This window comes from Gymnoscopelus microlampas, assembly GCF_963454915.1.
Source record: "Gymnoscopelus microlampas genome assembly, chromosome: 6".
NCBI classification, from domain to species: Eukaryota; Metazoa; Chordata; class Actinopteri; order Myctophiformes; family Myctophidae; genus Gymnoscopelus; species Gymnoscopelus microlampas.
The window spans coordinates 52,033,518-52,048,755 of record NC_139943.1 but is presented as its reverse complement, the minus strand read 5'-3'; the positions used below and the strand labels follow the sequence as shown (position 1 = coordinate 52,048,755).

The window sequence follows — 15,238 nt, the reverse complement described above, 5'->3', positions numbered from 1 at the left end:
GAACAGCTTTAGTATAAGAATGAAAAGATGGGGGCAAGGAGGTGGCTGGTGTTGGACGAGTAAAGGTTTCGAGTGGAGGGTTTTGGTTTGAGAATCTCTTTGAAGTGGGGGGGGGGGGGGGGGGGGCACTGTCGTGGATGCGCTGATGAGTCAGAAGGGAGATGTTTATGTTTGTTTGTTTATTAAAGGATCCCCATTTGAGACACATGAATGAGCCTCTAGCCTTCCTGGGGTCCTGAACAAAGCAAATACAAATTAAAGTTAAAAAAACAGTACAATAAAAATACAAAAAGACAAATTAACATTATAAAATCAAATCCAACAGTCCAGTCAAATTAAACAAATAAACAAATAACAGTTACATACTTGACAAGGCAAGATATCTCTTGATATGTTTTTTTTAAGTACTTTTGTTATGGATTCAGTCCTGAAGTTGATGGGGAGCCAGTGAAGTGAACGGAGGGTGGGTGTGATGTGGTTAAATGTTCGCACTCTCATCAGGATCCTAGCAGCGCTGTTTTGAATGTATTGAAGCTGTCACACCCCAGGCCGGGTGAGGGTAGTAATTAACCCTAGTACGTTCAAGTACTATTAGACATGTTCAACAAGGATGGCAAAGCACGCAGAAGGGCAAGTTTAACAAGTTTTATTTCCCCCAAAGTGTACAAATGGAAAGTGGCAAAAACAAGAGAGACCAATTGTCTGCAAATAGAAAAGAAAATATTCAAAAACATATCATTTCAAATAATACTTGAATTGGTTTATAATTGGAATTATTATAATGAAAATAAAATACAATAAATTATCTAATTAATTATATATAATAATAAACAATGAATTCATTTAACCAAATAAAACAATATATTATCTAAATAATTATATAATAATTATAAATAAACAATGAATGCATTTAACCACAAAAATAACACACCTCCTTAGAGACTCCAAGCTGCACAACCTCTCCCAGCAGACAACAGACTGCCAGAGAGTGGGCAGCTCACCCCTATATAGTCCCATTGCCCCTCCCACCAGAACGAACCAAATAATTAGGGGGATTTCTGATACTGTCTCCAGTGTTCCTCTTCAACACCTCTTACAAAACCCTGTCCTCAGACACGATGGTTTGGCCCAAATTGGCATGATCATTGATTACAGGTCTGTCTCCTGACACCCTATAAATTGGCCTGAACCCCACCCTGACTCTTTTAGGACCCAGTGAAGAGCCATGGTGAGAGAGAGAGAGTGATGGTCTCTGTTTGTCCATACAACCTACCAATTGTGCACCATTGGTAGGCCATGTGTAAAAACAGTGACAGTGTGTGGTCACACTGTCACAGAAGCCTCTGCAGACTCTTGCTAGGGATCCTGATGAGTAGTGCGTTGCGGTAGTCCAGCCTGGAGGAGACAAAGGACCCGTTTCTCAGCATCTGGCAGGGTGAGTGTGGGCGGAGTTTGGCAATGTTCCTGAAGTTGAAAAAGGAGATAAATAACAAAGCCAGATCTGTAGCCGATTCATCCATTTAGCTTTATGGGAATTACACAATTCTCTACACTGTCGGCCCTTCCCTATAGATTTAGTTTGTCAATTACTTCAGGATCATTTCCGAAGAGCTTACTGTACTGTAGGCCTATCTCAAGTTAAATATCTCTAAGACCAAAGTCATTTGATTTGGTGAGAAAGGCTTTGTGCCTCAATACAATACAAATATTTGGCAATAATGTCGACACAACACTCTATCCAAGGTCAAATCTAAAATTGGTTTCTTTACAGAATGCGCTCCACTTTCGCCTCTGCTAGATTCATGCTTGTACAAATTAGCATTTAGCAGACACTCTTAATGTAAGGCCCCTAGAGTAGGCCCTGAAGAACTTAGCCCCCTATCACCTATTAGCCCCATTTTAAGATCTCAACCTCACGGTCATAGTAATCCCCCTCTTCCCCTTATTATTGGTACATCAATGTTATACTCCTTGGTTTTAATGGAAACTGTGGAATAAACTTGACACTCTTGATACATCCGGTTCATTTAATTCTGAGCCCGTATCTATTTGAGGAACCCTTACCTTGTTCAGTTATATTGCCCAGTATATTATATACAGTAGATGGTTAATGTGTTTGTAGGATCCCTCACTCCTGCTGTACAGTCTATATGAAAGTGGCATAGCCACTTCCTTGTGCCACATTAATCCATTAAGACCGGGAACGCATCTGTGTCATTTTAAGATTTCTTTGGCTATTCAAAAATAGCAGATATACAAGCTCATAGATCTGCTATTTTTGGGGGAAATTTGTGCAAATATTTGAATATATATATATATTCAAAGCGAATATTTTCAACTCCGATCTGTGCTTCTGGGGGTCCCTGGCACAACATATTTTGAGATCGGGGTCCACGGCCAAATACATATCATTTTGGGGGTCCTTGCCATGGAAAAGTTGGAGCACCACTGATATAGCAACATAATGTTAGGATTTACAAAACATTTTTAGATATGTAATTTGGCCGCGGACCCCCATCAAAATGTTTTGTTCCAGGGACCCCCAGAAGCAGAGATTTGAGTTGCAAATGTTTGTAGGCTGTTTATTTGTCACATCGTATCTGGTCTATGCAATAATGCGTGGTTATAGTTATGTTGTATTGTGTTCTATTAATTGACTGTGCTGTTGTGATGTAATATTCAAATCAGGGGTATTCCCAAACTTTTCCATGCAAAGGAATCCCAAGTGAACTTCAACCTCTTAATTTCGCAGGTGTACACAGGTGTAAAAAAATATATTTATATATTTTATAAATGTATTTATTATTACTTTGTACAAGCTCCTACAAGCACAGTATATTTGTAGTTTTCAAGAAAGGGATGAAGAGCACAGTTCTCCTGACACCAAAGTGCCAGTGATCTGACATCATCCCGTAGGCAGGCAGTCTCGTTGATTGATTGATTGATTGATTGAATACTTTATTAACAGTTTGCAAAGACAAGCACAGGGCAGTACAGTTCAATACAAGGTCCGTTAAGAGGATTTTAAACCCAAGAAAGCACTGTGTTGTTTCCGTTGGGGTCCTTTCTACTCAATTCATCGACACATTTAATGACAGATAAATATACACTACTATGCAAAAACATAATTTAAACGGGTAAAAAAAAAAAAAAAAAAAAAAAGTACAGTAAACAGTCGTTGTTGACAATACAGCCCATCACTGTTGTGTGTACAGGGAGTAGAGGAGCTCTCAGCACGCAGCCCTGAGGGGTTCCTGTGTTGGGGGGGTCAGGGGGTCGGATATGATGTTGCCCATTCTCACCACTTGGCGGCGATTTGTCAGGAAGTCAAGTATCCAGTCACACATGCTCGGCTGCAGGCCTATTTCTCTGCAGAGCTTTGTGCCGAGCTTGGCTGGTATACTGCTGTGTGGTCATGGTGTTGCATGCTGAGCTGTGGTCCACGAACAGTGTAGGCCTACATATTTGTCCTCTCTCTTCCAAATGTGAGAGAGCGGTTGAGAAGAGCCATGGCAATAGGCTCTATGCACAGCAGCCATATTGGGAATGAATTGGGCCCCTTCCTTACTTCCTTCACAGGTGTTACCAATGATACTAATTAAGGCTCTGTTCCATTTAGTGTGGCATAGTGGTTGTCTTATTTTCAAGGACCCCCATAACTCTGAGAGTGCACAAATGGAACCAAATGGACCCTTACGGGTCCATTTGGTTCCATTTGTGCACTCTCAGAGTTACACACCCACCATAAGGGGCCATTTGGGAACCAGAGTGTTTCTAGTGAGCCAACATGCACAATATCAGCACCCTGACCAGAATGGAACAGAGCCTTCATTAGTATCATTGGTAACACCTGTGAAGGAAGTAAGAAGAGGCCCAATTTCTTTCCAATATGGCTGCTGTGCATAGAGCCTATTGCATCATCAGACGGTATGCAAATTACCATGAGCAATTCAGGAACGCATTGGGGCGGGTATAGCATTAGCTGACAATAGGAGTGAGGGCAACATCTCTCCAGTCAATCAGGCATGTTACCTTGGGGAAGGCCACAGTGGTGGACATTTTATATACTGTGATATATAAATTAGAATAGAATAGTCCCCACTCCTTTGGGGTGTTATTTTTGTCACATTATATGTATATATATATATATATGCAAATAGGTGAAATTCGTCCTCTGCTTTTTACCCATCTTATAACAACTAGGAGCAGTGGGCAGCCTTCTCCCTCCAATGGTGCCCGGGGAGCAATAGGCTCTATGCACAGCAGCCATATTGGAAAGCAATTGGGCCTCTTCTTACTTCCTTCACAGGTGTTACCAATGATGCTAATGAAGGCTCTGTTCCATTCTGGTCAGGGTGCTGATAGCGTGCATGTTGGCTCACTAGAAACACTCCATTTTGGTTCCCAAATGGCCCCTTATGGTGGGTGTGTAACTCTGAGAGTGTACAAATGGAACCAAATGGACCCGTAAGGGTCCATTTGGTTCCATTTTTATTAATTAATTAATAAACCTGAAACCACTTGGCTTTGAGCAGCGATGGTGGGTGGAATGTAAGGCCAATATTTGCTTATTTTGAATTATCCATAGATTCAGAATTTTTCAGTGAATGAGAGTTTTCTTCAGAATTAACATTTTTTTGTTTTTATTTGGGGAGAATGTTAAACAACATGTTACTCACTGCAATGTTTTTACATAGGCCATAATACTCAACATGTCCGGAGGCAAGCTTTAACAATAGATGAAACAATATTTGTCTTAGAAAAGGGACGCAAGATTAAAGTAAGCCTCAAGTCACACGTGAGACAAGAGCACGTAAAACTCTGACCAAGGTAAGAAACGGAGAGAAGTTCACCGAAAAAGTTCATACACACTGTAGGGCTAGAGGAAAGGGTGAGAGTGACGAGGTCTTCGGGACACAGACCAGCTGTGTGTGACACGGCTACACGCACGTCTCGCTCTGTGACAGAGAGAAAGGACAAGAAGAAAGGAAGATAGATGAGTGCAGGGTTAGAGAGCAGGGTTAGACTGGAGGAAAAGAGCAGGCGTGGGGGAGGGGGGCGTGAGAGCGAAGGAGGGGAAGGAGGAGAAGAGGGGAAGGAGGAGAGGGGAAGAGCCACATCCGGAGATAAAAACCAGAGAATGTGGTCAACAGTCTCAGCTGCTAATTACATCTGAGCTTTATTATGTCATTATGTCATTATATGCTTCTGAACCAGAGTTGCTATGGTTTTACCCAGTGGTGGAAAAAGTACTCAAATGTAAGAGTAAGTAAAAAGTAAAAGTATCAATTCCGCAATATAGAAATATTATAGATAATACAGAAAGTCCTGAATTAAAAATGTACTTGAGGAAGAGTACAAAAGTATTGGTATCAAAATGTTCTTAAAGTACCAACAATAAAAGTACTCATTTTGCAGAATGTCCCATTTCACAAGTTTTCAAATGTACATAGAATGTGTACAAATCTTTTGAAAATAGCAGATCTACAAGCTCATAATGCGTCGCATCGCAACGCATTGTGAGCTTGTAGATCGTCTATTTTCAAATGGCTTAAATGTATATAATGCTGAAGTGGTTAAATCTACAAAGTAACTAGTAACTAAAGTTTCCACATAATTGTAGTCGGGTAAAAGTACAATATTTGCCTCTGAGATGTAGTGGAGTAGAAGTAAAAGTACTGAAAATGGGAAATACTCCAGTAAAGTAAAAAAAAAACTCAAAATAGTACTTAAGTACAGTACTCGAGTAAATGTACTTAGTTACTTTACACCACTGGTTTTACCATTATCTTTACCTCACCTTTACGAGTGCATGATGAGACATTTTTAGTTTGAGGAATTGACTATTTTTTTTTAGATTAGTGTTAGTTTGACTTTTTCAAGTATTAAGAGTAAAGCCTTGAACTATAGAAGCTGAAAAAGGTATAGGATGAAAGAATGCATGACATTAAATATGATCAACAAAACATGTTATTGTTTATTAAATTATTGAGCAAAACCATTTCAATATGGTATAGACCATGAAGGTATAGCGCCGACCACAGTGCAAAATGCAGTTACAGCAAGAGTTAGAATTGGGAAAGACAGACTAGAGAAGAAAGGAACACAGAAAAGCAGTTGTGTAAAGTAACTAAATACATTTACTGTACTGTACTTAAGTAATAATAATATTTTTTGCTCCACTACATATCAGAGGTAAATATTGTACTTTTACTTCACTACAATCATTTGACAACTTTAATTACTAGTTACTTTGTAGATTTTGATTATCATTACAAATACATTAACCACTTCAGCCTATGCATACTTAGGCTATTTGAAAATAGCAGATCTGCAAGACGCGTCGCTTTGCGACGGGTTGTGAGCTTGTAGATCTGCTGTTTTCAAAGCATTTTTATACATTTGGAAACTTGTGAAACGGGACATTCTGCGTAACGAGTACTTTTACTTTTGATACTTTAAATACATTTTGATACCAATACTTTTATACTTTTACTCAAGTATTTTTTTTTAATTCTGAACGTTTACTTGTAACAAGCAGTATTTCTACATTGCAGTATTGGTACTTTTACTTAAGTAAAATATTTGAGTACCTTTTCCACCACTGGCGACCACAGTGCAAAATGCAGTTACAGCAAGAGTTAGAATTGGGAAAGAGAGAATAGAGAAGACAGGAACACAGAAAAGTGTGCTCCTCAGAGAGCGCAGATCTTCACCAGGCTAGGTTGCCTACAGTCGTATCAAATGAGGGTCCACTCTCTGTACCCTCATGCATGTCAAACTGGGCGCCCTTGAAATAAAAAAAAAAGACGTTTTGAGAGTCACTGGTGTACATAACGTGATGTGACTACATTATTTTAAGAGTTCAACTGAGTTATGGGAACACAACACACCCATGGAGCAACGAAAAACAATCTGGTGTTTCTTGTGAGAAAGCGCGCATCTCATCCCCACTTCCTGCTCCCCCGATCACCCAAGCACACACACACATGTTCCCCCCCGGGAGTGCCGCGGCCGGCGCTCCTCCGCGTCCTACGCTTGTGAGGTTCCTTTGCTGTCTTTTTTTCCCCTTTCTTTTTTAACTCCTTAAGGCTAAAAATACCATCTGACCCCGGATGTTGGGACTAGTGTGTTACATAAGCTCCTTGTGGGACTGAAGTGTTGGGACTTAAGTTTCTGGAACTCAGCGCTCAAAAGTAAACAAAGGCTGAAAGACAATTTCCAGGAGTCACTTCCAAAAAATGAAAAATATACCCACAATTATAGCTTCTGACTCATTCTGATTTGGGTTTTCTGGTTTCAAAGGGTGAATTCTACCACAAATGAATTTCATGTTAGATTGTATAGAAGCACTGATCACCTAAACGGTTACATGTCGCCTTTCCGACGTTAACGAACCCTATACCTAACCCTAACCCTAACTGCACGCGGAAGCCACTAGTCGGAGTGGCGAGATGTCGGAATGGAAGGCGGTTACCCACCTAAACATCAATTATGTTTCTGGGTTGGTCTTATACATTTTCTGTAAAAGGCCACATGAATGAAACTACTAAGACTTCTCCTGTCTGGCTGGCTATAAAGTGGTGTGCTATAGATTAGAACTAGGAGATATGCATAACAGGAGAGATTACAGGACATTTCTGAGCTCATATTCTCAGTAGCAGTTTCACTTTTTCATGATATAGCAAGTACATTAAATGATGTTCCTGGGGGTTACAGTATTGGGTTTATGTTTGATCTGCATCGTAAAGTCACCCAATAGGCTCTATTCACAGCAGCCATATTATGAAGAAATTCACAGGTGTTACCAATACTACTAATGAAGGCTCTGTTCCATTCTGGTCAAACAGAGTCAGGGTGCTGATATTGTGCATGTTGGCTCACTGGAAACACTCTGTTACACCAGTGGGTCTACAGTTGGGGTCCAGGGACCCTCATGGGCTTCCAAATGGCCCCTACAGGTGTGTAACTCTGAGAGTGTACAAATGGAACCAAATGGACCTGTAAGGGTCCATTTGGTTCCATTTGTACACTCAGAGTTATGGGGGTCGTGGAAACCACTGTGCCAGACTAAATGGAACAGAGCCTTAATTAGTATCATTGGTAACACCTGTGAAGGAAGTGATAATATGGCTGCTGTGGATAGAGCTATTTGCCAACACTTTTCATCAGGTAAGGATGGCCTACTGCAATTCTGTGTAATGTGTGTCATGTCCCAAAAGGTGGCACTGTTTGGCACACACACACACATGAATCAGGGTGGCAGGCAGAATGCGGTTAGTCCATAAGATAACATGAGTTAGTGGCAAATAAGTAGACTGGGAGACTAGGGTTCAATATCAATGTCAACTGCAATGTCTTCATGATACATTTTGTTTATTTCAGGGTTAGGGTTAATGTTATACATCGTTTTAAATAGCATTCAAAATACGTTTTTCAGTCTGTGCATTTTGAAACTTCAGGGGAGGATAAGTTAATAGTCCAGATGGAGTTCTTGGAGTAGCTCCAGAAAGGGTCTCATTTTGGCACCAGGCAGACTCAAGTGGTGATTCCCTGGTAGGCTGCTGACTATTTTTATGCATATACACATCATCTGAACTCTCACAGGAATACAATATGTGAGTTATGTTTTCCCTTTAATAATAATCTGTACTTGAATGCAGATGGTATTGTAATGGTTTGTTTGGAAATACGATATAAGACAGTACACTTCATATGATATAAACATACCTATGTTCTACAGTTGGTATGTTTTTAGAGATCAGCTGATGACACACGTCACATGACAAAGTCATTATGTTTTAATGACTTATTCAATTATTTAGCTAATGACCGCTATTGGTGGCTGGTTAGAGCTATGGGAGACAATATGCCCATATCATACTATATGATTTTTTTGGATTGCTATTTATCTGTTATATATAGCTACCTGTCTATGGGATGTAACAAAAACTAAATCTTGAATCAACAGCCAGGCATGCTACACTAGGGTTTTCAAATAGGCTCTATGCACAGCAGCCATATTATCGCTTCCTTCACAGGTGTTACCAGTGATACTAAGGCTCTGTTCATTTAGTGTAGCAGTAGTTCTCAGAATTTTGAATTTCAGATTTCCACGACCCCCATAACTCTCAGAGTTACACACCCGCAAAGGGCCATTTGGGAGTGTTTCCACAACTTTCCAGTGAGCCAACATGCACAATATCAGCACCCTGACTCCGTCTGACCAGAATGGAACAGAGCTTTCATTAGTATCATTGGTAACACCTGTGAATGTCTTACAATAGAGGATATGCCTGTGACATCATCATCAAACCCCGGAAGTTATGCAGGAATGCCTACTGAGTGTAAAAAATATACTTTCTGGCCTTGACAGCCCATGCATCCAAACAGAAAAGTCATATCTGATTGCATTAAACAACATTAAACAATGTTAAACTCATTTTGCATGTTTCTTTGCCACTCGATTTGCCACTCGATGTGCCATTCACTTTAAGCATGCGCATATCCTCTATATGGCTGCTGTGCATAGAGCCTATTGTAATCCACACTGTTGAAGCTTGACACAGAAGAATGTCACTGCCTGTAATGCTGCTACCATCTGTGTTGTACAGTACTGTATGTGTAATAAACACATTGGACATCCTCTCCTAAACCAGGCATAAGAGAATGTGTATTGTCCTGTACAGCATGCGGTTTCCAAACCTTTTAGCTCAAGACCCAAAAGAGAAATTAGACACTGGCCCGGGAACCAAACTAGTGAAAAATAGCAGATCTACAAGCTCACAGCTTGTAGATTTTTTAATGTTGAAAAGGTGTGATTATTTTTTAAATAATACATTTTGTTTTTAAATGTAGGAAACAAAAAACGCTCACGACCCGTAAAAATCGGTCCGTGACCCGAACATGGGCCCCGACCCACTGTACATTATGTCAGTTGTCCATTCAATCATTTGTATCTCCGACCCAAATCAAAACCTGCCTTTTGTTTTGCTCACATGCTGGTATAGGCTCTTTTAATTTACCACCTAAGCCCTGTTTTTATACTTTGCTGTACGGTGGCGTTGCATGGCACAAAAAGCCTAATCTAAGACAGCCATGTATTCACCCCCCTCCCCCCCCATTTATTTATGTATTTAGTGACATTTTCACCTACATGTATGACCCATAAAACCGGGCGCCAAGTTTAATGTGGCTAAGTGAGTAGACTACGTTGAAGCACATCCATTGACATAAACATCAAGAAACTCTGTAGTGGGCTCTTGGGAATGTTTGTGTTTCGTGGGCCATATTTACATTAACCTCAGCGTGTAGTGCATCTTAACCTTGACCCCTACTGTAGAGAGAGAGAGAGAGAGAGAGAGAGAGAGAGAGAGAGAGAGAGAGAGAGAGAGAGAGAGAGAGAGAGAGAGAGAGAGAAGAGAGAGAGAGAGAGAGAGAGAGAGAGAGAGAGAGAGAGAGAGAGAGAGAGAGAGAGAGAGAGAGAGAGAGAGAGAGAGAGAGAGAGAGAGAGAGAGAGAGAGAGAGAGAGAGAGAGAGAGAGAGAGAGACTTGGTAAAGTGCTGTGGTGGTGGTTGTAAGTGATTAGGGGGCTGAGGGGGAGAAGGAGCAGAAAGTGGGAGAGGGCACCTTACGTAGATCACAGCTTTATCGTCGACTATGTTTAGATCTTGGCTTCCACGACTGCTTCTCAAGTAACAGGGCCGTCGGCTCAGCCTCGACCCCCTTCAGACACGCAGACTGAGGAGCAAAGTGAGAGTTAAAGACACACTGGCAACACAGGAAGTCTGAAGAAAAAGAGAAGGAGAGAGAGAGAAATGAGCCAATCAGAGCCACATAGTCGTAAAAAAAAGTAATTGAAAAGGAGTCACAAGAAAAGAGAGGGAGAGAGAACGAACGGCCGCAGGAACTGGAGTGTTCAGTTGAATCCCAGCTCTCTCCTATATAACAGTGTTCACCGCCTGTTCATCTAGCTAGTCCATTTGTCCTGATCCACCGGCTGTGATGGGAAGATGGCTGGGGAAGGAATAGAGACTCCCAGCTGTTCCCCGGCCCCTGGCGACCAGCGCCGATCGTCATCGGCACATTTCCTGCGAGATGTGATCTTCCACGGCAAGTTTAAAGTGAGTGCAACTTAAAGGGAGTTGGGAGAGAGAGACTGAGTGAGAGGTGAGCCAGAAACCCAGTGAACACACAGTGAAGGATTATAGAGAGAGCTATAAAGCCAGAGTGATAAAAAGGGAAAGAAATGCTGAGAACAGGAGACAGGGACTGAGTGAATGAGATGGATTTGTGAATCATTATGTACTGTGTTACAGTTTATATTCACCACTGATCACATGCAGGCTGTCTTGGAGGAAACCCGCCTTTCCCCAAAACATAACTTTGTTCTCAGAGCTAAAGGCAGGTGAAAGTTAATTTGAAATACTTTTCAAATCAAATAGTGAAAATAGCATTATCTATAAGCTCACAGTGCATATTTTCACAGGATGTTAGCCTATTACGACATGCACAGAATAGAGACAAGTGGTTAACTTAAGTCTATAGTTTTAGAAAAGTCCTCAAAATCTGTTCAAATTAACTTTATTAGTAAGAACAACACCTGGCTGAATTAGCTGTTGAATCTACTTGTTGCCTTACAGTGTTGCCCCCCCCCCCCCCCCTGGTATGTCAATAGTAGACCATGACACTTGGGTTTCTAAAGTCCTGCACGGTCAATGTTTTATCTAAACAGGGTTGATTTTGAGAGAGTTGTGCGTTTGTCTGCCACAGAGTGTGAACAGTAAAACCATCTGTCCTATTTTTCCATAGCCTAATTTATCTGAATGCATTATTTGAAGTTAATTCTAGAGAACAATCTTGCATGTTTTGTATGTTTGGGATATCGAGCACTGACATATCAAAAGTATTTATTTTTGCTACAGTAGACAGATATAACGAGCTGCCTATTCATTCTTCCGTCTCTGTTCTTTAGATTTGAATGAGGAGTGCAAAGCTGAAAAACATTTCATATGTGAAGTTGTCTGATTGAAAATTATATTTGAGACATTACAGCACCAGAAGTACTGTAAATCACTGGTCAGTTTGGAATGTTGACTTAGAACTATACTCACCTCCAAAATAATGCAATAGTACAATATTTTATTTATTTGATAAAATTTGTAAAACTGAAGGCAAGTTTTGAAATATGGAGAGAATATACAGTATATGCATTTTGAGTTACAGTAGAATCTGAAATGAGCACATACTGTGTGTGTGTGTGTGTGTGTGTGTGTGTGTGTGTGTGTGTGTGTGTGTGTGTGTGTGTGTGTGTGGCACACGCACGCACGCACGCACGCACGCACACAAGCATACACATACACCGACAACAAGAGAAGGGAAACAGATTTGACCTATGCGTTATAAGTTCTTACTACTGGGTACTATCAGAACATCTAATGTAAACATTATGAACATGCAGAAGAATGCAGAAGCTGTCAAATGACCCGTGCCACTTACCCTCAAGTTATCAGCATGTAACGTAAACATGTGAGCACGTGGAGGCTGTAACGGGGCCAAACAAAGAATCAAATGTGACACAAGGGCAACGTCAAATGCCTGTGAGAATGTATAACCCACGGGGGGGGGGGCATCTTTATAGCCACACTTTTGTTGATTTATTTTCATCAGCGTCAGGGTTTCTAAATGCTATAGACATTAACATAGGCACAAACCCAGGCCAAACATCTCATTTGGATCTTTTCCTGTGTAAAACTTTAAATGGTTTAGATACAACAAACAAACAAACAAAAAGCCATTATGTGTTTTGGTTGGGTATGGTATTTTTTCCCTAAATGTATTCTTGTAAGGCAGCCATCGCCATTTTATGTTGCAAGGTTGAAAATAACATGAATTCTGCCTCACAGATGTGATGGGGAAATAACAAACCTTGTCCAACAGATGCATGTGGTAAAAGTGTTAATTCTTGTGGCTGAATGTTGTTGGCCCCTTTAAGCAGCCTTGCTAAGTTATACTGTATGTAAGCAGTAACTCATGATGGCGCATGGTGTATTGTCATTATATCACACACCTAAGGAACGTTGTTCGGCCCGACGTGACTGCGTTGTGCCTGAAAACCCAACAGCCGAGGGAACAAATATATGTGAGATGGCTGAGTGATGATGATTAGCGGATATCATTTAATCAGTTCAAACGAGTGTGATCATTAAATGATCACATTTTTATCAAATCACATTCATTTCTCTTCTCCTCTGTTCAGTATAACTTGGCCACACTGTTTCATTATGTGATCCAATGAAAAGTAATGCACTGGTTCTCAACATGCGGTCCTGGGTCCTGGTAAAACATTTTTATTCAAATGGGGGTCCATGGCCTAATCCATGTAAAACTGGGGTCGTTGATTTTAAAATAGACAACAATCAGCCACTCTCAATACCTTATTTCCCCGACTCATGCCAGGAAGGCGGCAATTACGCAGTTTGCAACATTGTAGCGAGGTGGCTGCCTCCAAGCGTTTCTTTAGGGGAACATCTCTCAATGAGAGCAGAAGCACACCTGGATAATAGTGGCTGTTTTATTTATTTGATGATACTTGGTGATATTTATATGTCAATAGTCATATTATTTTATGGTATTGGTTCAGTTTGTTCAGTTTTCTGAAAATAAAAATAGCATAGGCCATTCTTTTAAGAAGGTGACAATAATCATGAGGAATACAGTACACTGCCATGAGAATGAGGTTTGTGTCATTGTCAATGTAGGTCAGAAATGCCTGGATTAGAATCACTCTGTTCTGTTTTTTAATGTAGGCCAACAATCCATTTTGATTGACAGAGAACAAATAGGCTAATCAGCAGGGTCACATGCCTATCTAAACACGCTGCATAACATCGGTATAGGACAATATTATCATATACTGTAAGTAATAACAAGGTTACATGATTGTCGGTCATAACTGAGTAGTGGCGTCATCAGCGGTGGGAACTAACCAACGCATTCAATAAGTACATTTACTTAAGTAGTAGCTGTTCTTGAGTAAACTTTTGAGAGTATTTGAGTAGCATAGATAACTGACAAATGATGATGTATTTTTCTAGGTTACCCAGCAGCTCACAAAAATATGCCCCACCCACCGGCTGCAGTATTATAGTGATGAATACATGAATCCCTTGCTAATGACATGACATGACAGGTGGCATTTGTTACTTAAGTAAAAGTATCAATACTACAATGTAGTAAAATAGTAAAAGTCCGGCATTCAAAATTTACTTCAGTATAAAAGTACAAAAGTATTGGTATCAAAATGTTCTTATGGTACCAAAAGTAGAAAGTACTCATTATGCAGAAAATGTCCCATGCATTTCACAAGTTTTCAAATGTAAAACATCTATGTATACAAATCTTTTGAAAATAGCAGATCTACAAGCTCACAATGTGTTGCGACGTGACACGCTGTGAGCTTGTAGATCTGCTATTTTAAAAAAGCCAAAGTTTAAATAGGGCTGAAGTGGTTAATTGTAGTTTTGTATTAATAATCTAAATCTACATAGTAACTAACTAAAGTTTTCAAATAATGATAGTAAAAGTACAATATTTGTCTCTGAGATGTAGAAGTAAAAGTATTGCAAATTGGAAATACTCCAGTAAAGTTAAAGTACCACAACATTTTACTTAAGTACAGTACTTGATTTTGTTTTGTAGTTACCTTCCACCACTGGTAATATATTGTGAAATTGACCATTCTGCACAATGAGTACTTTAACATTTGGTAGAATTGATTTTACTTAAAGTAAAACATCTGCGCACTTCTTTCAACAATGAGCGTAATAATAGCCCCACTCCCATTGTCTCCCTCTCACCCAAATGATGTAACTTTTAATGAAATGTGTTCAAGATAATTCGTTGCTGTCCGGCAGACACCAGCCAACTCCATTTTGACGCTTTTGCATTTTTTTCCATAAATCTGGGTCATTGAACACCCTTTACGTCTGTGTGTTGGTAAAACAAATATTGAACCAATGAAAAGCATTAAAAAGCGCTTCTGACAAAACCGGCTAACTCCATTGGATCCTCAAACTTTCTGCTAAACCAGCTGACTCCACCGGAGTTAGCTGGTTTTGCTGACTCCAGGCTCCACCCCCTTTTGACGTCCAACCTCATTGTGAGCTTGGAGGTCCATTTAGCTGTTCTTATCAATGATGAACAAAACCTCCTAACTCCACTTTTTTTATTTCCTGAC

At 40.2% G+C, this 15,238-nt stretch overlaps 1 protein-coding gene across 6 annotated transcripts in view; it reads left to right on the top strand.

The window, feature by feature from the left end:
• ano1b (anoctamin 1, calcium activated chloride channel b) overlaps positions 1-15,238 on the top strand; it is a 110,358-nt gene that overhangs the window by 40,830 nt on the left and 54,290 nt on the right. For 4 of the 6 annotated variants that reach the window (XM_084060580.1, XM_084060582.1, XM_084060579.1 and 1 more), the window contains exon 1: positions 10,750-11,123. The exons of the other annotated variants lie outside the window; for them this stretch is intronic. In XM_084060580.1, coding sequence (XP_083916706.1) covers positions 11,013-11,123 — 111 coding nt within the window. In that variant the 5' untranslated portion in view covers positions 10,750-11,012. Of the gene's footprint in view, positions 1-10,749; positions 11,124-15,238 lie in introns of those variants that run through there. 6 annotated transcript variants of the gene reach the window in all.